Source organism: Podarcis vaucheri (assembly GCF_965113315.1).
Source record: "Podarcis vaucheri genome assembly, chromosome: 16".
In the NCBI taxonomy this organism is placed as follows: domain Eukaryota; kingdom Metazoa; phylum Chordata; class Lepidosauria; order Squamata; family Lacertidae; genus Podarcis; species Podarcis vaucheri.
In genome coordinates, this window is record NC_138754.1 from 17,263,808 (window position 1) to 17,288,545 (window position 24,738).

The 24,738-nt window shown below is 46.5% G+C and overlaps 2 protein-coding genes across 14 annotated transcripts; one reads left to right on the forward strand and one right to left on the reverse strand.

Annotated features, from left to right (window-relative positions):
* Positions 1-613: 613 nt before the first annotated feature.
* On the reverse strand, positions 614-18,022 carry LOC309521433 (V-type proton ATPase catalytic subunit A-like). 8 transcript variants are annotated; one of them, XM_082203915.1, is made up of 16 exons: positions 17,920-18,022; positions 15,823-15,955; positions 14,820-14,955; positions 13,716-13,844; positions 12,180-12,394; positions 10,079-10,216; positions 9,120-9,271; positions 8,726-8,888; positions 8,417-8,525; positions 7,647-7,769; positions 5,809-5,923; positions 4,796-4,859; positions 4,498-4,701; positions 3,662-3,756; positions 1,795-1,966; positions 614-991 (listed from the first exon to the last, which is right to left on the reverse strand). In XM_082203915.1, exons 3-16 carry the CDS (start codon positions 14,899-14,901, stop codon positions 899-901), a joined length of 1,854 nt encoding a protein of 617 aa, XP_082060041.1. In that variant the 5' UTR covers positions 14,902-14,955; positions 15,823-15,955; positions 17,920-18,022; the 3' UTR covers positions 614-898. The 8 variants fall into 8 exon arrangements, with proteins under 8 accessions (XP_082060041.1, XP_082060046.1, XP_082060045.1 ...); XM_082203920.1 differs by having other exon boundaries at positions 15,823-15,952; positions 17,920-18,001; XM_082203919.1 differs by having other exon boundaries at positions 15,823-15,952; positions 17,890-17,998.
* KLHDC9 (kelch domain containing 9) lies at positions 17,993-23,732 on the forward strand. Of its 6 annotated transcripts, none has more exons than XM_082203965.1 (5): positions 17,993-18,063; positions 19,269-19,789; positions 21,857-22,025; positions 22,705-22,903; positions 23,286-23,732. In XM_082203965.1, exons 2-5 carry the CDS (start codon positions 19,281-19,283, stop codon positions 23,450-23,452), a joined length of 1,044 nt encoding a protein of 347 aa, XP_082060091.1. In that variant the 5' UTR covers positions 17,993-18,063; positions 19,269-19,280; the 3' UTR covers positions 23,453-23,732. The 6 variants fall into 6 exon arrangements, with proteins under 6 accessions (XP_082060091.1, XP_082060090.1, XP_082060089.1 ...); XM_082203964.1 differs by lacking the exon at positions 17,993-18,063 and adding an exon at positions 18,081-18,343; XM_082203963.1 differs by lacking the exon at positions 17,993-18,063 and adding an exon at positions 18,082-18,128.
* Positions 23,733-24,738: the final 1,006 nt, after the last annotated feature.

Sequence of the window (24,738 nt, forward strand, 5' to 3'; positions counted from 1 at the left end):
TATGGGGTATAAGAGAGGTTAGAAGGGGTTAGAAGGGGTTAGCAGGGAAAAGCAAGTACTTGGCCTAACCCAGGACCAGCTTCCCCCCTCTTTACCCCTATGAGTGAAGGGGGTGTGGGAGCAAAGATAAAAAGAAAGAAAAGGGGGCAAAATAGCAAGAAACAAGGGGACCAGCTGCTAGATTTCTAAGCCGTCCACTTATGCACATTTACTTTCATGCAGTGTGCACTACAAAATGCTGGTGGCAGGTATTGTTATGGGGAGAGACATTGGGGCAGGCGGGGGGGAAGCTATTCCAAATGCCTTGCCCCACCCATCCCTCCCTGGGAATTGTAAAAGGACAAGCTGCTGTTTAAGTTCTTATTCTTGCTCTCTCTTCCGACAGCTCACCTGATTTTTGTCATTTTGGGAGTGCTAACATTCCTTGTTCTCAATTAAGCATTCCTCAATAGGATTCAGGATCTGCAAAGCTCTGACAGTAGGGTTGATTTAGGAATTGAGCAGAGCACACAGTTTAACCAGTCATAGCCCACCTCATCTGACCACGCCATCGATAAGGTTTTTTTTTGTTAACGTTTTCATATAATGAGTTATGCAGAAGTATAGATGGATAAACCACATACTCAAATTTATTCAAGCTATGCAAATTAAAAACCTACAAACAAATCCAAAGGTTTGCACCTGAGTCCTTTGCTTCCAATATTAAAACTGCTACCAAACAGCCACACGTGACTGGTTACAAACTGTGATGGTGTCAGCCCCCAGCCCCCTATTTGACATGAAAAATGAGCTCTTAGCAATGAGTTCTTAATTGGAGCTGTTACATTGCCGCCACCCTGAAATGTGAAAAGTCCTGCTGCAAATCACTCAAAGTTTTGAGTACTCCAAGTCCTCCTTTTTAGTCTTCCAAGTTGCGGAAAGCATTCTGCATTTCCTCGCTAAGCTGGGCATAGTAAGCTTTGATATTTGCCTCTCCTTCCTTCCCTGGATCCTGGATAAAGAGACAAACCATGATTTATGAATGGCAGGCTGAGGACATATTGAAAGAAAAGAAAAGAAAAGAAAAGAAAAGAAAAGAAAAGAAAAGAAAAGAAAAGAAAAGAAAAGAAAAGAAAAAAGAGCTACTAGGAGAAGCAGCACACTTTGGGCTATCAAATTTCTTTTTCTTTTTAAAAAGTAATTATTTTTATTTGTTTTTACAAATACAAAGTTGTAGAGATCCAAATATATATCCATATACAGAGATTACTCCAACTCTTGTGACTTCTCCCCACCCACTCCATGGGCTCCCATTTTAAACATTTACAACTGCATATTCTTCCATACTCTAAATATTATATAAATCCATATTGTCCATGGTACAAATGGAATCAAAATCCTGTCAAAGTTTCCATCTGCTTACAGCGGTCTCCTAAATAACTTATAATTTTCCCCCGTTCTTTTATAAAGTTTTTGTCCTCTGAGTTCCTGAGTCTTCTAGTCAGCTCTGCCATTTTGGCACAGTCCAACAGCTTGGTTTGCCATTCCTCTCTAGTAGGGACTTTTTCTTCTTTCCATCTCTGGGTGGGCTCTCAAATTTCAACAGTGTCCTATGTGACACTAAAATCTCTTCCCCACCATACCTCTCACACCCCGTTCTACAGCTCTGTTTTGGTGCCCCCTGCAGCACATCACCCTGTATGACCGCACAGGTTGCGCCACCCTAAAACCGCCTCTGCTAGGATGGAGGCAGGTAGAAATAAAAGGGAAGCTGCAATCAGCTCGTTAAACTGAAGATAGACGGCCCAGCCTCACCTTGAACTTCATGGAGCTCAGCTTGTACATGATCTCCCCAAGGTTCTCACGGATGACAGCCCAGGTGATTTTGTGCTCGGACTGAGCAGTGGACTCTACTGCATGGCGGGCCAACTCATAGAAGCCAATCATGTTCTGGAGCATTCCTACTGTCTTGTAGAAAGGGCAGAACCTGGAATCGAGAAGCATGTTGAAGTACTTTAATGCACGCTCAGTGGTGAGCGAATAAATCAGAGCGCAAGTGCTGTGGAATGTCTTGAATTTTTTTTTACTGGGGTGCTGTTTGTGGGAGGCACCCTCCTTAGTTATTTGTTTCATAAAATTTGTACATCGCATGACTGTAAAAAACAACTCTCAAAGTGGTTTGCAAAAAAGATAGAAGGACAAAGTTATCAATATGAAAAATTGGCAATAATTTAAGACTTTTGAAAAATTAAAACAATAGACTAAAACTCACATCAACTTCAACTTTCTGGGTAGGCTTGTCTAAACAAAAATGTTTTAGCAGATGTCAAAAAGCACCTGCCTGATGTCAATAGGTAGGGAGTTCCTCCCCAAACCTATCACCTGCATACCATTATGTCTGTCAAATAAGAAAAGGTACATTTGTTTTGCTACAGAAAAGTGGAAAGGATGAATAATCAAGGAAATAGTATGGGTAGGGCCTATGGACAGGAAGCTAGTAATTAACATTGGAAAGGCTTTGTGCTGATCAGACTCACTCCCATGTCGATACATCACTGAAGAATCTTGGTCGGGAGAAAGGAGCTGCTGTGCAACAGGGCTAGGGAACCTTTTGCCCTTTGGGTGTTGTTGGGTAGCAACTCTGATCACCCCTGACCTTTGGGCATGATGGCTGCAGCTGATGGGAGTCCAACAACACCTTAGTGTGGAGAACACCTCAAGGACTGCCTCTTTCCATATGAAACTACCCGGACTCTGAGATCATCTTCTGAGGCCCTCCTTTGTGTGCCTCCTCCCTGAGAGGTCCGGAGGGTGGCAACATGAGAACGGGCCTTCTCTGCAGTGGCTCCCCATCTGTGGAACGCTCTCCCCAGGGAAGTTCGCCTGGTACCTTCATTATACACCTTTAGGCACCCGGCAAAAACGTTCCTTTTTAAACCAGGCCTTTGGTTGATCTGATTGACATCCTATGCCCTTTTAATATGTGGGGGGGGGGGTTGGTGGTGGTGGGGCTATTGGATTATTGTTCTTATTTTGATTTTACATATTGTGGTATTTTCTGTGAACCACCCTGAGGACCTCTGGGTATAGGTCGGTATATAAATAAAATAAAATAAATAAAATAAAATAAAATAAAGAAGATTGAGAGGCAATACGATAGCCATCTTCAAATATCTGAAGGGCTCTCACATGGAAGATGAAGCGAGCTTGTTTTCTCCTGCTCTGGAGACCCAAAACAATGGATTCAAATGATGAGAAAGGAAATTATGTCTAAACATTAGCAAGAACTTCCTGATGGTAAGAGCTGTTTGACAGTGGAACGGACTCCCTTGGAAAGTGATGCTCTCCTTCCCTGGAGGTTTTCAAACGGAGGTTGAACGGCCATCTTTCAGGGATTCTTTAGCTGTGATTCCTGCATTGCAAGATGTTGGACTAGGTGACTCTTGGAAATCCCTTCCAGCTCTACAGTTCTATGATCTGGAGGGCCACAGGCTCCTCATCCCTGCTGAACAATATAGTACTGCATTGAAGTGTTGTGTTGGGAACTCCACTTTAATTCTGTTTTCAGCTAATTACAGAAAAGCAACACCTTGGCAGAGCTAAACGAGGAAAGTAGAACTTGGGCAAAAGTGCTGTGTGGAAGAGAGAGGTCCAAATATCGAGTCGACTGGTGTTGGGTTACCTGTCATAGGAAGAGTAGCCGTTTTGCTGCAGGAAGTCATCCTTGATCAGTTTGGCCACCTCCAGGGTGATCTTGTCCGTTTCAGCAAGAGACGCCTGGACAAAAGCAATAGTTATAAATGGGGAGCGGCAGCAGGAAAAGAGTGAGGTTGGGGAAAGAGAAGAATCAGGACCTAGGCACCTTCAATAGCCCTGCCTGCCATCTCTCTCAAACAAAACACTCGGTGCTTAAAAGAAGAGGTGCCGAGGTTCAAACCTGCCTGGAAATTACACCTTTTCTTCCAGGCATTCTTTGCATAATCCCAGATTCCCCACCCAGCTTCATTTCTCCCCAACAGGGAAGTGCAGCAATGCAAGGCACACTGTGCACAGTCAGTGATCTAGGCTTAAGCCCTGCTGCGATTGGAAACAGATTCCAGGGCTTTGTAGCCATTTTGGGGTGTTTTGACCACTTCACATATTTTATATCAGGAATACTCACAAAAACCCTGTAAGATGTCTATTTTAGCAGTCTGGGTGATTTGAGTATAGCCAATTGCATTTGAGTTAACAATATATTTTGAAATACCACTTGCACTCGCATCACTGTGACTTTTCAAAATAAACTGCAAAATCAGGTTCCTCTAATCCTTTCAAGGCACAGAGCTACAGCGCCAGGGTTACAGGCAAGGCAAGGTCTCAACAAACTGGAATGGTGAAAAATTTGTGATGGCACAAATACCATCCCACTGAAGCGATAATGAGGCAAATGAAGATTTTTAAAGGAACAGAAACAAATTGATGAGTAATGATTTTTCTCTTCTCCCTCTGCAGACACCCTTCTGTTCTCCTCCTCACCTTTCCAACCAGCTGGACAATCTCTGCCAGATCTTCCTCCTCTTGTAGGATCTCCTTGGCCTTAGTGCGCAGGGAGACAAACTCCGGGTAGTGCCTCTCATAGTGTTCATCTAAGGCCCGCATGTATTTGCTGTAACTGATCAGCCAGTTCACTGATGGGAAGTGCTTTCGCTGAGCTAGTTTCTTGTCCAGCCCCCAGAAGACCTGGAATTATTGGGACCAGAAGAGAGGTGAGGAGTTAGCAGGACCATGTCAGGTAGTGTCAAGGAGCTGGCAACACTCTAGGAGAGAGACTCACCTGGACGATCCCCAGCGTTGCTGAGGTGACTGGGTCAGAGAAGTCACCGCCAGGAGGGGAGACCCTAGGAGTCAATGAGAAAGGTGAGATGAAACTCCCAGCAAGAGCTCAGTTGAGGATCTGATCCCTCTGGAAGCTGGCAAGCTGTGGCCAAGCACACGCCAGGTATGAAACCAACAGTTACCTACTTACTAAAAATGCTGGCCTCTTGCAAGTCTGAAAAAAGGAGACGTGTGTAAAATTCAGCCTGAGTCCACAGAGAGGTCTTTTTAAAACAAGAAAGCAGGACTGGACCCTGAACCTGGGACCTTAGGAACACCGAGCACCTGGTCTAATACTGACTCTGGGGCTGATGGGAGTTGTGGTCCAATATGGCCATGCTAGCTGAGAGCTGATGGGAGGTGGAGTGCAAAATGGCTGTGTTGGCTGGGCTGATGGGTGTTAGAGTCCAAAAGGGCCATGTTGGCTGAGGGCTAGTGGGAGATGTAGTTTCAAACTTCTGAAGGGCACTAGGGTGGAGAAAGCCATCAAAATGAATGGATTTGACGATTGGGGCTGATGGACACTTTAGCCCAAAATATCAGAGGCCACCAGGCTGACACGAGGCTGTGCTAAACTCACAAAATAAAATTTACTGCAAACACTAAAGAACGTTGATATTATTTTTAATATACCAACATCCACACACCTAGAGCTTTACAAAAACCAGAAATTACGTGACGCAAAATTCAATGCAAGGAAGGAAGATGGCTTATCTCTCTTCCTGGTTTTGGATTTTAGATAATAGGTGCTATCTTTAAAAACCACCCAGAGTTCTCTTACTCAATAGAAACTTGTCTGTCACCGACGTTAAGCACCTTTAGAGAGGTGTTGAAATAAGTAAATGATATCAATTAATTGCTTGAAAGGCAGTCGGTTTATCCACTCAGAGATCTTTAACCAGGTTTAGGAGTCCCCTGCTTCACTTCTCTCCACCCACACCCTTGGTAGGGCACCGAGGTGGTGAAACTTACGCTCCAACAATGCTGACGCTCCCTTCCCGCTCTGGACTCCCCAAGCACTTCACACGCCCAGCCCGTTCATAGAAGGAAGCCAGGCGGGCACCCAAGTAGGCCGGGTACCCGCTGTCTGGAATTTAAGAATGTAAACGTAAGAAGAGTCCTACAAGGTCAGCAGCCCATCACCAGTTCTCACAGCACTCTTCTGCTCTTGTTCCACAGCAGCCTGGATTTAGATAGCACAGAGCCAAGATCGCCAGTAACCATGGTTATCCTCCGTGGATTTTGCCTAATTCCCTTTCAAAGCTGTCCAAAGTGGTGGCCATCTCATTTTGTATTTTTATGTTGTGAACAACCCTGTGATCTCCAGACAGTATACTACTACTACTACTACTACTAATAATAATAATAATAATAATAATAATAATAATAATGGTGTGCAGGTTTACAAAGGATAAGGGACAGGAAGGCGCTGAAAAGCTTACATTGAAGGTGACTGCCTGATGTCAGGGTGCAAAGGGGGGGGGGATCAAGATGATCAAGGGCCTGGAAACCAAACCTTATGGGCAATGGTTGAAGGAGTTGGGGTGTTTAACCTGGGAGGTGATAGGCGTAAAGGTAAAGGGACCCCTGACCATTAGGTCCAGTCACGAATGATTCTGGGGTTGTTGCACTCATCTCACTTTACTGGCCAAAGGAGCCGGCGTACAGCTTCCAGGTCATGTGGCCAGCATGACTAAGCCGCTTCTGGCGAATCAGAGCAGCGCACAGAAACGCCGTTTACCTTCCCGCTGGAGCAGTACCTATTTATCTACTTGCACTTTGACGTGCTTTCGAGCTGCTAGGTTGGCAGGAGCTGGGACCGAACAACGGGAGCTCACCCCGTCGCAGGGATTTGAACCGCCAACCTTTCCATCGGCAAGCCCCTAGGCTCGGTGGCCCTTTTAGGTGATAGGCTAGCCATCTTCAAATACCTGTAGGGCTTTCTCAAGGAAGACAGAGCAAGCTTTTTTTCTGCTGCTTCAGAGGGTAGGACCCAAATCAGTGGAATCAATTTACAATAAAGGAGATTCCAACTAAACATTAGGAAGAACTTTCTGACAGCAAGAGCTGTTGGACAGTGGAATGGACTCCCTCAGAAAGTGATGCTCTCCTTCACTGGAGGTTTTTAAACAGAGGCTAGATAGCTGTTAGGAATTCTGTAGTAGCAGTAGTTAAATTTATATACCACCCTTCATCTGAAGATCTCAAGACAGTTCACAAGATAAAGATACCAGACAAAAGCACAAAACAGCTAAAACAAAACAATAACCCCCACAGCCACAAACACATTTAAGAATGCCGTAGAATATTAATCAGCCAAAGGCCTGGTTGAAGAGGAACATTTTCACTTGGTGACTAAAGATGTATAGTGCAGTTGTGATTCCTGCATTGCAGGGGGTTGGACTAGATGGCCCTTGGGGTCTCTTCCAACTCCAGAATTCTATACTGAACTGGCACTGTTATATTAATTAATATATATATTAATGTGGAAGCACTCACACACTTTGGAACTCCCTGCCCAGTGACATCAGTCAGGAAGGCACCCTTCATTGTAATGTTTTTGGTGTCTCCCTGTCCCTTGTGTGTCATGTTTTTCTTAAGACTGCAAGCCTGTGGGCAGGGACAGTCTTTAAACTTTAAGCTGATTGGGGCGACTTTTTGGCTGAAGATTGAGGTACAAAGGCTCTACATAAATTCAAATAAATAAACAAGAGTCGGGGGGGGCAGGATCGCTTGTCCCACGCTCACCCTATATAAATCCCCTAGACTTGGGAAATGAGGGAAGTCTCGAAAAACAAAAAGAGGGTTACCTGCAGGCATTTCAGCCAAACGCCCAGAGATCTCACGGAGTGCCTCTGCCCAGCGGGAAGTGGAGTCGGCCATCATGCTCACATGGTAGCCCATGTCACGGAAGTACTCTGAGAGTGTGATCCCTGGATGGAGTGGGGTAAACAGAAAAGAGAAAGAGAGAGAGAGGCATTGTGGATGAGAGGAAGTCCCTCTGAGGAGCAAGCGTCTCAAGCAGAAGAGCCGGGAAGACAATAAATCTTCCAAAAATATAGCGTGAGAGAACATCTCTTCCCTACCCCAAATGCAGGGAAGAGGTTGAGATCATAAGATGATCTCGGCTCAGGGCCTGCCTGCCTGCCTGTGAGGTGAGGTGAGGAAAATGCCACAGGTGGTAGCCCCCTCCCCCGCAGTGGCAGATCCGGGCTCTGAGGAGTGGGCTGCACACCTGCCTCTGTGTGCTGCTTGCCCACCACATGACAGCGGTGGGAGGGCGGGAGGCAGCGGCATGCATCCCATTCCTTGGAGTGTGGATCTTGCCACTGTGGAGAAGGAGGAGGAGGTGGGGAACGGCATTTTCAGTTTTGCCTAAGCTGTTGTAGGGTACCAAAGATTCACCCAGCCCAGCATCCTGTCTCCAGCAGAGAGTGGCCTGGCTGGTGCCACTCCTTGCAGCTGAGGAGCATTCATAGAGAAGGCTGACATCGTATGGAACTAACAGTGGGATTATTTGGATGCCAGGGAGCCATTTTTATACATTTGATAAAACAGGGCGAGAGACGGGCAGCCTCACCCGTGTAAATGGAGGCCTCTCGTGCAGCCACAGGCATGTTGGACGTGTTGGCAACAAGCGAGGTGCGCTTCATGATGGTCTCCGTCTTGCCGTCCACTTCCATCGTCAGCTGAGAGAGGAAGCAAAGTGATTACAGGGCAGGGGAAGGGCTGGGGGTGGTTTCGGGAAGAGTTTGTGGGGTGGGGAGAGCTAGAGATTGGGGCAGTGCATAATAATGCTATGTTTGCCTTAAGGAATAAGGATTTGGGAGCAAAGAACCAGGATGGCTCCGCCCACAGCACAAAACCTCGCCCATTCCACTGATCTCACCTCAGGGAAGTCCCTCAGCACTTCAGACATCTCATTGCCCCGCTCACCGCAGCCCACGTAAATGATGACATCGCTGTTGGAATACTTGGATAGTGACTGGGAGATGACTGTCTTGCCACAGCCAAAGGCGCCTGGGATGGCTGTGGTCCCGCCTTGGACACACCTGTGGGAAGAAGTGGGGGGGAGAGGATAATGGGGGGGGGGGAGGGAAAGGTTCTGCAGCCCAGCCCGCCCAGCCTCCAAAATGGTTTGGTGCCTGGTGGAAGATATAATTGCAGTGAGATTCAGGATCCTCTTTCCCTCTGGCCCTGCCCATTACTGGCATGTGGCCCCTGAAAGATGAATGTGAGTGTGGCCCTCAGGCTGAAAGAGATTTTCTCCACCCCTGGCTTACGGGAAGAGGGCGTCCAGGACCCTCTGGCCAGTCAGCAGCGGATGATTGGCCGGGAGCTTCTCTGACACGGGACGGATCTGCCGGACAGGCCACACCTGCACCATCGTGAGTTTCTCCTTCACTCCCTCAAAGTCGAGTTCCAACACCACATCCTTCGGGGAGAAAGGCACAGGGGTGAGAGTGGCCACGGTGCAGTTGCCAGAGACTGGCTGTTCAAAATCGCCCATTTCAGTCCAAATTCACTATTTCCACCTCCCATTCTACAACATGAGAATAATAAGAATGACAACGGCTTACCACCTTACAGAGCTGTTCGAATGATTCCTGAGCTAATGTGACGTGCATTGGATGCTCTAAAAGGCTACATAAATGCTTTATATTGTTACTGCTGTTATCATCACTATGGGACACAGGTGGTGCTGTGGTCTAAACCACTGAGCCTCTTGGCTTGCCAATCAGAAGGTCGGCGGTTCAAATCTTCGCAACAGAGTGAGCTCCCATTGCTCCATCCCAGCTCCTGCCAACCTACCTGTTCGAAAGCACACCAACGCAAGTAGATAAATAGGCACCACTGCGGCGGGAAGGTAAACGGTGTTTTTGTGCACTCTGGTTTCCACCACAGTGTTCCGTTGCGCCAGAAGCAGTTTGGTCATGCTGGCCACATGACCTGGAAAGCTGTCTATGGACAAACACTGGCTCCCTTTGCCTGAAAGCGAGATGAGTGCCGCAACCCCATAGTCACCTTTGACTGGACTTAACCATCCAGGGGTCCTTTACCTTTTACCTTTACATCATCACTATTAAAAGGGAAGGCTAGAAAAATGTCAACGTCTGCATTGTATGGCTAAAAAGTAACAGTGTCGACCAATTACAGAACTCCCAGTCAATTTAATGTACAAGTTTTAGCCAATTAGTCGAATAAATCTGCATAGAAGAAGCACACATAAAACACTACCTACCGAAGTATCATACTGCCCAGCCGGAGCAACGTGGGTGACTGTGCCCCGGCATCTGGGGGGCACCATGATCATATGCTTGATGAGGGAGTTTTCGCGCACTGTTCCGTAAATATCGCCGCCAGTTACATGGCTCCCAACCTAAAGAAGTGGAAAGGAGAACAGCAGAAATGATTAAGAAGCACAACAGGATCTCAACATAAAAGAAGACCCAAGACAGGGGCTGGATGTGTTCTGTGAGAGTTCACACAAGCACAGAGAAGTCACATAAGGGGGAACTGGCTTAAGCATCCTGAGAGTCTTGGCTTTCATTTGTCTTTGCATTTAAAGCAAACTTCTAATCCTCATGAGTGTGAAAACTGGCTTTGAAATGTATGAGAAACACCTACTGAAATCAACAGCTATGTTGCTGCAGGAATGCCTATGGGGAACTGTCCCACTAAGGATTTGAAGCCACTTTTCTGGATGTCTGATTCTTCTTCTTTTTAAAGTGAGCTTCTAGCCTTATTTGAGAAGATATAAGGGAGAACACACAGGCAGTGTCCACTGCCCAAAGCCTTCATAAGGAGTTAACTTTCCAGCATTCTGGCCAATGAATGAAATGCCCCTATTTAAAATGTTATAAAAAGATTTACACGTTATAAAATTTACATTCCATTGCATGGACATATAACACAATACAATCACAACGTGATTCCTGTATTGCAGGGGGCTGGAGTAGTTGACACTTTGGGTCCATTCCAACTCTACAGTTCTATGATTCTGCAGTAAATGTTAGTCTACTATTATGAAGATTGCAGTAAATCTGAATTGATTCTCTCTCTCTCTCTCTCTCTCTCTCTCTCTCTCTCTCACACACACACACACACACACACACACACACACACACGTCTTCTTTGGCGATCACTCATAGCTGAGTAAGATTGTCTTCCATAAAATCATGTCCACTGTCCCCCTAGAAGGCTGAAAACCATTTTAGGATTCAGGAAGGGTCACCTCGGATATTGTTATGAGACGGTTTGCTAAGATCCTTGCAATAATTTTGCCGGCCGCAGCTATGCCTCAATAGTTTCCACAATCAGTTCTGTCACCTTTTTTAAAGAGATCGATAATTTTGGCACCCCTAAAGTCTTCTGGGATTTCTTCTCTTTCCCAGATTTTTTCGATGAGCTTGTGAAGTTGTTGTGTAAGTTCAAATTCCGCCCACTTTGAAGATGTCGGCAGGTATCCCATCAGGTCCACTGGCTTTGTTGCTTTTAATTTGGTTAATAGCTGTACACAACTCTCCCAGATTTGGAGATACTGCAAGCTCATCTCTAACTTGTTTTTGCAGAATTTGTGAGAGGACCTCAGTAGCCTTGGGGGGGAGGGGGGGTTGTGATTAAGGAGATGTTGGTAATGTTCTTTCCAGCGCAGTGAAATAACTTCTTTATCTTTTATAAGTGTGATACTGTCTGCTGAGCATAGGGGGCATATGCCATGATTTATTGGCCCGTAGATGGTCTTTGTGGCTTTAAAGAAACTCTGTGCATCATGAGTGTCGGCTAAGTGCTGGATCTCTTGAGCTTTTTTTAATCTATCAGGTATTTTTTAGTTCTCTGGTTCTTCTTTGAACCTCAGCCTTAGCGTAGGCATAGGTTCTTTTCTTAGTGACACACACACACACACACACACACACACACACACACTCCTGCACATTTTCATTATTAAATTTCTGGCCATCAGCCTGTAAATCAAACATTTACAAAAGCACCTGGGTTCAGTTCCCAGCATTTCCATGTTAGGGCTGGGAGAGACCCACCTCCCATGTCTGAAAGCCTGGGGAGCCACTGCCAGGAAATACATACTGAGATAGATGGACAAATAGCCCAATTCAATTTAAGACAGCTTCCTATGTTCCTATTGCAAGCCAGCAGGCTGGAGTAGACAGAAAGTTGGATTAGGGTAGAAGAGATCCAGCTTCCAATATTCACTCAGCCAAGAAGCTCACCTTAAGGCCCAGTGGTTCCCCAAACTTTCTGGGGCCACTGCCCCCTTGGTTTCATAACTCATCCCTATGGCCCAGGGCCTTGTTGCGTCCCAAAACCAATAGCTTGTCTCTTACCCGGATGTTTGGACTGGGACTGAACTCCCATTTCAGGTCCTTGGACAAAGCCGAGATGTTGATGCCCCGGGGGATGTAGATGCTCTTGGTGAGCTCTGTGATGTCTTTCAGGGGCCGCTGGATCCCGTCAAAGATGGACCCCATGATGCCTGGGCCAAGCTCCACCGAGAGCGGCTTCCCCGTCCTCAGCACGGGATCCCCCACGCAAACACCCGCTGTAGCAGTTACTCAGGAAAAAGACTTTGATAACAGAGAGCAAAGAAAGAGCAGAAGGGGGGAGCAATGGGGTTCCTTCCCAGCCAGGCTGACCTGAAATAGATACTCTCATATTGTCATCTACCTTTGCACAGGTACTGCTTTGAACTTTGCCTTTTGGAAAGGTAAGAGGAGACATGATGCGAATTTATAAAATTCTGAATGGCGTGGAGAAAGCAGGCGGAGAATAAAATTTCTTGCTCTCTTATAATATTAGAACCTGTGTGTTCCAGTCCTGCTTGCTGGTTTCCCATTGAGGTCTCTGGTTAGCTACTGTGAGAACAGGATGCTGGACTAGATAGGCCATTGGCCTGATCCAGCAGGCCTTTCTCGTGCTCTTAATACTTCCAAGGACAGTCTTCACTTGTGCCTTGTGACCGCCCCTCAATGGAGTCATTACTTTTTGGAAATGTAATCAGAGTCCCCACAACACCGTTAGAGCAATGGCTGGCTGTTTATGTGTGCTAAACATTATTTGGTTATATCTCCTCTTTCAAATTTCTACACCTCCCATACCTCATATATATATAGTGATTTCAATACATACGCGTGATTGTGTCTGGGGGGCGGGGATTAACAACAAGAAGAAACAATGGTTGGATCCAGAAACATAAAAAAAAAAATGTTTCAGGAAAACACAGTGTAAAACTCATGAGAAATCACATTGCAGAAGGACTGGACTCTACAGCGCCATCTGGTGTCATAGTGTTATAATGCATTTGAAACGCTTTTTTTTTTTTTTAAACTAATGTAGCTGAGTCCAATGATTGGTGCAATGGGCCCTTCTGTACCTTGGCTGAAGGTGGTTTGTGAACCCCACATGTCTCCTTTGATTCCCCCTCGACCATGTGGCGTTTCCCTCCATCTACTGCTATCCTACATTTTCTTCCTCCTAAATTGCTGTAGCATTCCTGTTTGGATTCTCTAAGATTTAAGGGAGGAAAAGGTGGGGCAGCATAGGGACGGGCCCAGTCATAGTTTAAAAGGCAGCATGGAGAACAACCCCGACAGAATTTGTAAATCCGTTGAACTACGAAAAGCCTTGTAGAAGTAAAAGGTCAGAGGTGTTCCTTGCAACCAGGAATGCAGGAGAGGTGCGTCTTAGGAAGGCGAGGCCCAAAGGTGGTTGAGAGATGGAAACACAAGTCTCAAAAGGGACTGTGGAGGGAGGGAGGGAGGTAAAGGGAGCAGGTAGACTCAGGGCAGAGGAAGGGAGACAAAGGAGATAATGAGCCTAAAAAGCTGGAGGAGGCATCATCTTCACCCTTTCCAGAAAGATACAGGTCTCCTCATAGACTTGGATGGTAGCCAAATCACCCTCCAGACGGATTATTTCGCCCACCAGCTCAAAGTGTCCGACGCGCACCAGCTCGTACATGGCAGCCCCAGCCATCTTGCAGGCAATCACCACTGGCAGTGGGGAGAGAGAAAGAGAGAGTCACCCCACCATCGATCACAAGCTTCCTTGCTTCTCCAGCTAGTGCCGGCCCTCAGTATCTGCCTTAATTTAAACCACAGTTACACATGTGCAGATAACTGGGCTTGCAAACCACGATACAAACAAATATCAGCGTTTCAGTTCTCCACGTAAGCCCTGTGCAGTAAACCAGTCTGGAAGCTAAGAGAGCATGGAGAACAGTGGCCAAGTCATTATTCTCCAAAAGGAGCTGGAAAGAGGCACTCATGATAGTAATAATAATAATAATAATAATAATAATAATAATAATAATAATGTATTTATACCCCGCGCATCTGGCTGGGCTTCCCCAGACACTCTGGGCGGCTTCCAACAAAATATTAAAATACAGTAATGCGTCAAACATTAAAAGCTTCCCTAAACACTCCTAACCACTCCTGACCACTGAGGTCACCTGAGCCTTCAATGGCAATGTTGGATCCAGGAGCACTCCATTTCCCCCAGCAAAGCTATGGTCCTGCTCCTTTCCCAGGGGGAAAGCAACCTTGTGCAGAACAGGCCATCTTGACTCCAGCAGTGCAGACAGAAGCAGACTTTCCCTTCCAATCCCAGCCCCACCTCTTTCAAAACTACCAGTTATTTTAACCACAAATGTTGCAGAAAGTGTTAGAAGCCAAGAGAGGGGGATACTGAGAATGGGAGTCCAATAAAAAAATCTTAGAGGACCACAGGTTCCCTATCCTTGTTTGTAGTTAGCACAATCCAGAGGTTTTAAATGTTGATTAACAGACTGTTCAAACTTTAAAAGAAGAAGAAGGAAGTGTTATGTTCAGTTTGGTTTACTAACATGCCTTGCTACACAAGTTATTCATTGAGTTATTCATTGCAGAGTAAACTCATTTGCTCCTATTTTCCACTTTGGTTGTTGGAGGGTATTATTAAGCTTCTCCAAGTGCCAGAGAACCTACCTGGTCCAGAGACACCATGCACAAATCCCATCTCACTCTCCTTCTCTGCATCCCCAATCTTCGGAAGTTTGGAGAACTCCATGATTCTGGAAGGTGAGATGAGGCCGCAGGGTAGGACTTTCAACGGCAACAATACCTGCATCAGAAATGGGGTGGGAGGATGAATCAAAGCACAGGGTGGTGGGATCCATGCCCTGGGTCTTTTGCACTGAGTTTCAGATTTCCTGCTGCTTTCAGAAACTTTTGTATATAAAATATGCTCACACAGGGCAGTTTAGCACATTGCTGGTAAGACCACAGTCACCCAACATCTTAATTTGCCCAGACAGAAAGCACATACAGTGGTACCTCAGGTTACATATGCTTCAGGTTACATACACTTCAGGTTACAGACTCCACTAACCCAGAAATATTACCTCAGGTTAAGAACTTTGCTTCAGGATGAAAACAGAAATCGTGCTCCGGCAGCACGGCAGCAGCAGGAGGCCCCATTAGCTAAAGTGGTGCTTCAGGTTAAGAACAGTTTCAGATTAAGAACGGACCTCCGGAACGAATTAAGTACTTAACCAGAGGTACCACTGTATAAAATTAGCAAGTGTGGTGTTGTGCCATGGGCTTGCACCCGAGTCTTTCAGCACCCAGCAACCCATCTGCAGCCCATCCCTGTCCCCACACATCTTCAAATGGTGGGTCACAGCTGGGGAAGAGCTTCGCCTAAGCTGGAGTGTACCTTTTGCTATGGTTGCCAACTTTCTTTTCTAGTGGGGCTTCTGTGCCTTTACAACAACAACACTGCAGCGCAGGTGGAATGCTCACCGGTGAAAGCTGTTTCTGTGTGGAGATAAAGCGGCTGGAAAAATATTCATCAGCCTGTCATGCACCCGTTAATGGCACAGGAGCCCCGTCAGAAATACATGGAAAACACACCATTGGCAACTGTGGTCCAAAGCTGTGAAGAGTACCCATTCCCACCCACACTGAATTCCTGAAGGTCAAGCCTTACCTTTTGGAAGAGGTGCCAAACTATTTGGAGACGAGGAGTGAGAAAGTCCTTCCTTGCGTGTGGATGCTTAGATCAGCCTGACCTCTCTTTCTGCTCTCAAGGCTTAGTCAGGCTTGGCGGGGTGGTGTTCCTACTTTTGGGAGGGGGGATGTTATTATTATACAGGGAAAGTGGTCAGGTAAACAGGTATGGCACGACCGCTTTCTGCTCTGAAACCAGTTCCGACCAGAGCAGGCCACAGAGAGCCGGGGAGAGGCTGGAGGTCACTGGGACAGGAGGAACGGAGCAAAACCTTACAAAGCGACTGCAAACAGTCATTCTGTGTACTGTCAACAGTCCACTGGATTCTCCTTCCTGGTGCTTCAGGGCGGGGGGCTGCTCTGTTCTGATCCCCTTCCATAGGAAACAGAAACTCAACAGTTTTCTCCATATAGCCACATCTCTATGTGGGGTGGGGGGGATGTACCTGTTGAATTTCTGCCTGCCATGTATCTGTTAAAGGCAGAGAAAAAGAGTGGCTTTGGATTGCATGGGAATAGCAACCCTCTTTGATAACAAATAAATTTCAGGGAGAATTTTGTCAAGGAGCCATTTAAAACACAGGGTCCGAATCCCGCAGCGGGGTGAGCTCCCGTTGCTCGGTCCCTGCTCCTGCCAACCTAGCAGTTGGAAAGCACATCAAAGTGCAAGTAGATAAAATAGGTACTGCTCTGGCGGGAAGGTAAACGGTGTTTCTGTGCTCTGCTCTGGTTCGCCAGAAGTGGCTTAGTCATGCTGGCCACATGACCTGGAAGCTGTACGCCAGCTCCCTCGGCCAATAAAGCGAGATGAACGCCGCAACCCCAGAGTCACGACTGGACCTAATGGTCAGGGGTCCCTTTACCTTTATAGGATCAGTGCTGGATTGTCCAATAGGCAGACTAAGCATGTATTTAGGACACCAGCAAAGCAGGGACACACACAGAGACACACACAAAGAGAAATGAGATACTTTTTTTGAAAGAATTTGACATAGATTTTTTTAAAGCATCAAAACAGTCCTTATGGGGAGAAACACAGCTTTGTTAGTTTTCCTTACACTCCACCCCACGCTGTTCCCCCATTTTTCTGTTCTCTTATTACTTATCCCCCCCTAAACCATAGGGGCATCCTACTAACGTTTATTGAAATAATACTAGGGAATCAGGTCCCATGCATGTACATTTCAGCATACATGTAAGTTTTGAAAAAGAAAATTTTATTTTACAGTTTAGTATTGTTTTTATTTTGAATTACATATGGTGGAGGAGGGACCATAAACTTTTCAGTGCTTAGGTCCTCTAAAGGGCTTAATCCAGCTCTGTACAGGATACATGCGCATTTTAGACAGCATTGTGTGAACATGGGTTAAAAATCCCATAGGAATGCAGTGAGTGTGTACAGAAAACAGGAATGTAAACATGAAGGTTGCCAGGTCAGGAGCATCCCAGATCCTGAGCTTTCAGGCTGCAAACCTGAGATCTAGGGATGGCACCTGGTGAGTCTTCTTCTGTGCTCCCTACCACCTCCCTGGAGATAGAGATGAATTGGGAGAAGGGAGGTGGGTGCAGAGAACGGCAGACCCTCATCCTCTCAGAGTCTATGCAATAATTTTCAGAGGTGGAGGTTAATTGGGGAAGAAGGGCAGACCCCACCCCCAAGACTCTATGCAATAATTTGCAGGCTGAAGCTTGCAAGCTGCACACACAGTATTCTTAATTTTGCTTTTGTGGGTTTTTTTTTTAATACACTCTTGTCCACCTGGAGATTCAATCCCTACCCCTGCCACCTGGAGGGGGGCAGGCAAATCTGGATACTTCAAGTCAATCCCAGAGGTCTGGCAGCTCTAGTGAGCACAACTACAGCTCGCGGTTTCAACTTTTTTGAAAACAAATGAAGGAAGCTCTATGATACTACCACCTCCAATTCCCCCCTGTCACCCCCAGCTCATCATTTTTGCCATCAATGGTTATTGTTCCTCGGCAAATCCCAATTCTTTCCAGATTCCTCGTGACGCCCCTATGCTGGCCGTAAAACAAACACACACACACGGATTATTAATGCTCCTGCTAACTTTACCACACTCAGCAAATGCTTTCTGGCAGGGCCTGCCTTTTCCTGTAAGCCACAGAATCGGTTGCCAAGACACATGATGGGGTTGCTAGGGGCTGCCTATTGCTAGGCAACCAGGCTTTCTGCTCTGCAGAGGCTTCTTCTTTTAAGGTAGGCCCAAATGACTGTTTCTGAGATTGATGACACAGCCATTCCTGCATGCACACACAAATCTGGTTTGAGAGGTTATTTGGGGGGGAATGGGGAGGGACATTTATCCAGCATAACTGGAAAACACACCCTGGCAGTGTGCTCAGAGGTGTTTGTGAGCATGTGCACAATAAGCTTTTTCTTTTTGCCGGCGGGGGGTGGGGGTGGGGGTGGGGGGAGACAAGCCTTGAAGTTTGTGATCTGACAGCTACCATATGAAGAGGAGGAACGTTATTTTGGAGTAGGACAGGATGGATTGTAAAAACAAAACAAAATTAATTGCACCAAACTCCTTGCACAAATGCTTCCACCCTTCCTATTTACCAGAGGAAGGGCACCCTTTCTTAACCTGTTCCTGGTACAACATGCTTGTTGTTCCAGCTCTTGCCTTTGGGCATGCTTTGGTAAAATGACCTGAGCTTGGTGGGGGCAGCCAGGGAAAGGGGCATTGATTTTCAGTTTAGGCTCAGTGGTGCAGGGACTTTTTAAACCCAAGTACAAAAAAAATAATAATGTTTATTCTTATTTTAGTTTTTGGAGGGGTAGGAAGAGCGTGTCAGGGGTGAGGATGCATATGCTTGTTTGTGTATCGTAAGGGTAGGTTTTCAGTTCAGTTCATTGTTTAAGTGAAGTGGTCTATTTACATTTGGTGTATGGTGTATTTACATGTGGTGTGCTCCACATTCCTGGAGTCAGTTCAGCCATGCATTTAAAACACTATGATACTTCTTTAAACAGTCATGGCATACACTGAAGGATTCTGGGACCTGTAGTTTGTTAAGGGTGCTGAGAGCTGTTAGGAAGCCCCTCTTCCCCCTCTTAGAGCTACAGTTGCTAGAGTGGTTTTAACAATCAATCCCCCTTCCCAGGGAAGTTGAGGGAGTTGGGTAAGTTTAGCCTGGCACAGAGGGGACAGAGGTGATATGAGAGCCAGTTTATGAAGGAGTGTTGTTTCATTGGGCATCTAATAATAAGACCTGTCAGTATTTTTTATTGTTGGTAATCTCCACATCTCTCCTCTTTCCTGCAAGAAAAAATTGTTTTCTTGAATTATTTTAGGTTTGTTCCAACATGGCTATTTGCAGTTCATTAAGATGAATAAATAAAATCCTCTTTGGATTGTCCACTACCTGGTCCCTTGACCCTTCTTGCTTTGCCCCCTGCAGGTCAAACCTGGCATGGCAGCCACCGGCCGCAGCTGGGAGTGGAGGCCAGTGGTGTGCAGTGACCTCCTCGGCCGTGCATTCCACTCGTGCAATGTGGTGCAGGGCAAGCTCCTCATCTTCGGGGGCCTGAAGTCGCAGGAGACCCAGGAGCCGCCCCTTGGGGATGTGGTGGCCTTTGACCCCTCACTCCAGACGATCAAAAGGATGGCTCCCGAATGCGAGCATCCCCGGAGCCACCATGAAGCTGTGGTCCTGTCTGACCGCTTCCTGTGCGTGGTGGGGGGCTGGGACGGCTCCCGCCGGGTCTCTGACGTGTGCTGCTTTGATGCCGAACAGGGGCAGTGGGAACGCTGGGCTGCAGAGCCCTCCAACCAGGCCCCTGTGGGGCTCAGCAGCCACACTTGCACTAAGCTCACGGACCATGAGGCACGGGTGGTGGGCCGCGAGGGCGGGCTGCGAACTCAGCGGCGCTACGCCAGCATCTTCACGTTGCATCTCAACCCTGTCAGCAAGACCTACTGGTAAGACCTTGCCCAGAATACCGAGCTGCTTGGAAGGACTTCAGTCCTACAAAGGTTTTTCACCTTCTCTCATAACACTGGAACACATGGGCATCTAGAGAAGCTGAGCGTTGGAAGGGTCAGAGCAGATGAAAGAAAGTACCGTATTTTTCGCTCTATAGGATGCACTTTTCCCCCTCCAAAAATTAAGGGGAAATGTGTGTGCGTCCTATGGAGCGAATGCAGGCTCCTTGGCTTCAGCGATAGCAATGCGAAGCCTCCGAAGCGCAAAGGGAGTGCTCCCTCCACGCTCCGGAGGCTTCGTGTTGCTTTCGCTGAAGCCTGGAGAGCGAGAGGGGTCGGTGCGCATTGACCCCTCTCGCTCTCCAGGCTTCAGGGATAGCCGCCTGAAGCCTCCGGAGCGCAGCGGGAACTCGCGCTGTGCCCCGAAGGCTTTGGGTTCCTTTTGCTGAAGCCGGGAGAGCAATACTCTCCCGGCTTCAGCAGAGAGGGAGAGCTGCGCAGCGCCCCTTCAGCGAAGCGGGAGGAGAATTGGAAGGGACCCTGTTTCTCCTGCCACTTCGCACCTAAAACAAGGTGCGTCCTATGGTCAGGTGCATCCTATAGAGTGAAAAATATGGTACTTCTTCACACAGCGCATAATTAAAACTGCACAACACAGAATGACTTTAAAAGAAAGTTGGACAAATGGGGGAGAAGGCTAGCAATGGCTACTAGCCGTGTTGGCTATGCTCTGCCTCCTATGTCAGAGGCACCAATGCTTCTGGATTCCAGAGGGGAGAGGGCTCTTGTGCTCAGATCCTGCTTGCAGGTTTCCTACAGGCATTTGGTCGGCCACTGTGAGAACAGGGTGCTGGGCTAGATGGGTCACTGGCCTGATTCAGCAAGCTCTTCTTCTTTTATGTGGCTGCACCTACAAGCTTAGATGGTACAGGCCAGACTTAAATAAACATCTGTTAGATTTAGCAAGCAAGGGGGATCCTCCAGATGTTCTTGGACTCCAACTCCCACCATCTTTGACCATTGGCCACAATGGCTGCTGGGAGTTGTGAGTCCAACCGCTGGTATAGGAAAACCAATGTGGCATAGTGGTTAGTCTTGGTCCTGGGAGACCAAAGGTCAGGTCCCCACTCAGCCATGAAGCTCACCAGGTGACATTGAGCTCACTCACTGCCTATAAGCCTAACACACAGGCTTGTTGTGGGGTTTAAATGAGAGAACCATGTGCACACCTTGAGTTCTTGATAGAGGGCTTTCTAATTTCCTTTTGTTCTAATATACCTTTATAAAAAAACCCGAAGCCTTTTTGCTGGGGATAATTGGGGAGGAAATCAAAAAGGAAGATCAAACACTCTTTCAGTACGCGACAGTGGCTGCTAGAACACCTAATAGCGCAGAATTGGAAGACATCAAAAATCCCAACTATAAACGAGTGGCAATCCAAACTAATTGATTATTTAGAATTGGCAAAAATGACACATAAAATAAGAAATCAAAAAGACATAAAGTTTAACAAAGAATGGAATAAATTTATGACATACATGGAAACAGAGGTAAAAAATCTAAAAATTACAGTAGGTATGACGTAACACCTGTGATGTAAAGAGTTTTTTAAGGAAAAGAAACTGCAGATAAAAAAATCATATAATATATTCTGAAACCGAGATGAAGGGAAGTCAATTAGTGTTGTGTGTTATTTAGTAAATGTAACCTAATTTGTTGGTATCTTATGTTAGGAGATGTTTTTTCTTTTGTTTTCTTTATTATCTTTTTTCTGTTTTATGTATTTCTTTTTTGTCTGTATGTGTGATGTATGTTTTTTCGTTTGTTTTAATGTTTGACGTAGCAAAACAAATAAAATAATAATAATAAAATAATTTTAAAAAATTTCCTTTTGTTCTTTCTTTCTTTTCGCTTTCCTCTATTTTTCTTTTCTAGATTAGTGTGATTTTCATTGTATTTTATGTTGTATATTATGTTATATTTTCATTGTATTTTTATGTTTTAATTGAAAAAATATTATTATTTTTAAAAGAGCATCCTTTGTCTCTCTCCTCCTGTTGCCAGGTACAAAGAAGAGGAATCACGCACGGCCTCCCGGGCCGGCCATTCTGCCATGCTGCTGCGCGAAACCACCCCAAGCGGGAAGAGCAGTGGCTACAATCTGGTGGTCTTTGGAGGACGGGACTCTGCTGACTTCGACATAGCTGGACACTGGGGGAAAAGCAAAATCCATGTGAGTGTGAGTGGGGTGGGTGCACGATGTGGCCTTGCAGAAATAGGAAAGCCAAGATCCCCTCACGTGTGTATGTGGAGGTGGGCTATAGCTCAGTGGTAGAGCATCTACTTTACTTGAAGAAGGTTCCACATTCATCACCAGGCAGGGCTGGGATAAAACTCCCCGTCTGAAGTCCTGTAGAGCCTCTGGCAGTCAGTGTTGACAATGGTGAGATGAATTGTCTCAGTATAAGCAAACAAACCTAAAAGCAGTTGCAATTAAAAACATACTTCCACCTAGTGATCTCAAGGATTGCCAGGCACCACCACCAAGGCCTCCCCTGCTAATTGTAGGGTCCAAATGGCTGGTACTGTGGAAAGTGCTCTTTTGGGTTCAGATCAGGATGTGAAATTGAGCCTCTTGGAGTGCTACCTTCCTCCCCTTTGCATCAAACCCTTTACCCTCGAGCTCCTACTGCTCTTGGCATTCTCAGCCTGTCCTGTTGTCCTCAACATCATCCATTCAACCATCCTGCCCCATTGGAATCCAGTCCCTCCGCTTAACAATCCATATTCTCTCAATAAAATTAAGCATTTTTAATCCACATTCTAATAAAAGAATTTAGCGACGCTTAAACCTATACAGCCTCCATCTCTCTGCACTTTTCAAAGTCTGCCTCACCCTTTCCCTCCCTCAGGTTGATTCTGTCCATGCTCCTGGGCTGACAGAGAATCTCTCTCGCTTGGTCAGCACTGAAAAGGGATCCCGGCAGGGTCCCAAAGGCCTGAGGCACCAATCTTGCACTGTGGTGGGGCCTTTTGCTGTCATCTTTGGTGGGGAGACTTTATCGACCGGCAGGGATGCCATTTGCAATGATCTTTACATCCATGATACAAGTAAGTGGCATCTTTTTGCAAAGAATCTCTCTGGCCAGAAGCTGGGACAAATATTGGGGGGGGGGCGCTTATTAGAACCACGCATGTAAATTCTCCAGCTACGTAGCATCTTCCACACACCCCCATTGCAATTCTCCACTTGCCCGAAGGGTTGTTGAATAGGGAATTGTATGCCTAGCAAGCCACGATGAGGAACAAGTACTCCTCAGATAAAATGTAGGGGGGAACTGAAGTAACTGTTAACCAAGACATCTTGGCCTATCCCATCTCTCCACACAAAGAAGGTTCAGGTATGAGCCTCTTTTGCACCCAACCAGCAGCTAGAGTTGATGGGATAGGAAGTTTCTCCCAAGAACCTCACAGAGCTTGTCTCTTCTCTCAGGGTCTTCACCAGCAAACTGGTTTCACTTCTCTTGCTCCAACCGGGGCCAGAAGAGAGTTGGCCACCGCACCTGCCTCTGCAATGACAAGCTCTACCTCATCGGAGGGTTTGGGGCTGATGGAAAGACGCCCTGCCCAGAGATCTGCAGCTTGGAGTTTGCTCTGTGAAGTCTGAAGCCGCTCGCTACTGGCTCTCATCAACACCCTCAAGTGGACAGCGCTCTCAATTCTGCTCCACTCTCCTCTTGCCTGCAGGGGAAAGTGAGCCCCTGGGCCATGTGAAATAAAGCACCCCTCTGGCATGTCAGAAAGACTTCGATGCTCTTTCTGCAGGTAAATGTACAAGAGGGGGAATTGATCAGACTGAAGGACAGTAGGAAGAAAGTGCCTCATCGGGCAGGGGTGTAAGAGTCCAAAATTATGAATAAAGGTTTTCCGTGTAAACATCTTCCTGATTTCTGAGGGCCTTCAGTATTGAAATCTGATCCATGTTTATCTGCACTCTACACTATTTAACACACCTTTTGCAATGGCAAACAAAAGCTGAATTCATCACCCCGTCTATGCACATTTGCCAGATTTTGCTTATTTGGGGGAGTCTGGTTTTAGCAAATTAATATGAGTTTTAATCACCTAAGTCTACATACATGAACAGTTTTTTGTGGCACGGCAGGGGTGGGGGTGAAGCATATTTTGATTCACATGATGCACACCCCATCTTGAAAACACCAGTGTTCCTGCAAGAGATGGGGAAATGCCTTTTAAAGTGACCCCTGTATTGACATTTTTTAAAAAGGGGTGTTCCCCAACTATTTGGGCTTTTGACTGAGTAATAGATTTAAGCATAGTAGCCACTTACTTTGGATGATTCCATTCTTTTGATTTATGATGATTGCAGCACATAACTTTGTTCCGCTGTGCTACTTATTGGAAGGGTGTGGGGCAAGGAGGTCAATTCCTACACACTATGTAGGACATTCCTCATCTGGTTTCTCAGATTTTAAGTATATATTTGTGCCCAACATGGGCTAGAAACTCACTCTGAAAGCAGAGATACTGAAGAAGCCAACAGCTCCTATTTTTCTCTAGCAAAATCTTGGCATTCAAACACCAGCCCTATAAGCTACCTAGCCCAACTTCACCAAATGTTTTGGACAACTCCCATGTGGCTGGGGCTAATGGGAGTTGTGGTTCAAAACATCTGGGGAGCATTGGGTTGGCTTTGGACTAGCCAGGTGGGAGCCATTAACTGGAGATGCTGGAGGCCAAACCTGGGACCTTCTGCACACCAAAACATGTGTGCTGCCACACGCCTTTGTGCCTCCCCTAGCCTTGTGACGTCTCTCGAGATATCATTCCCAGCCCTGCTGTGTAACCTCCTTTAACTAGGGATGCCAGTGACTGAAGCTAAGGTTTCCTCCACTGGGAATGAGGGAACCTGTGGCCCTCCAGAT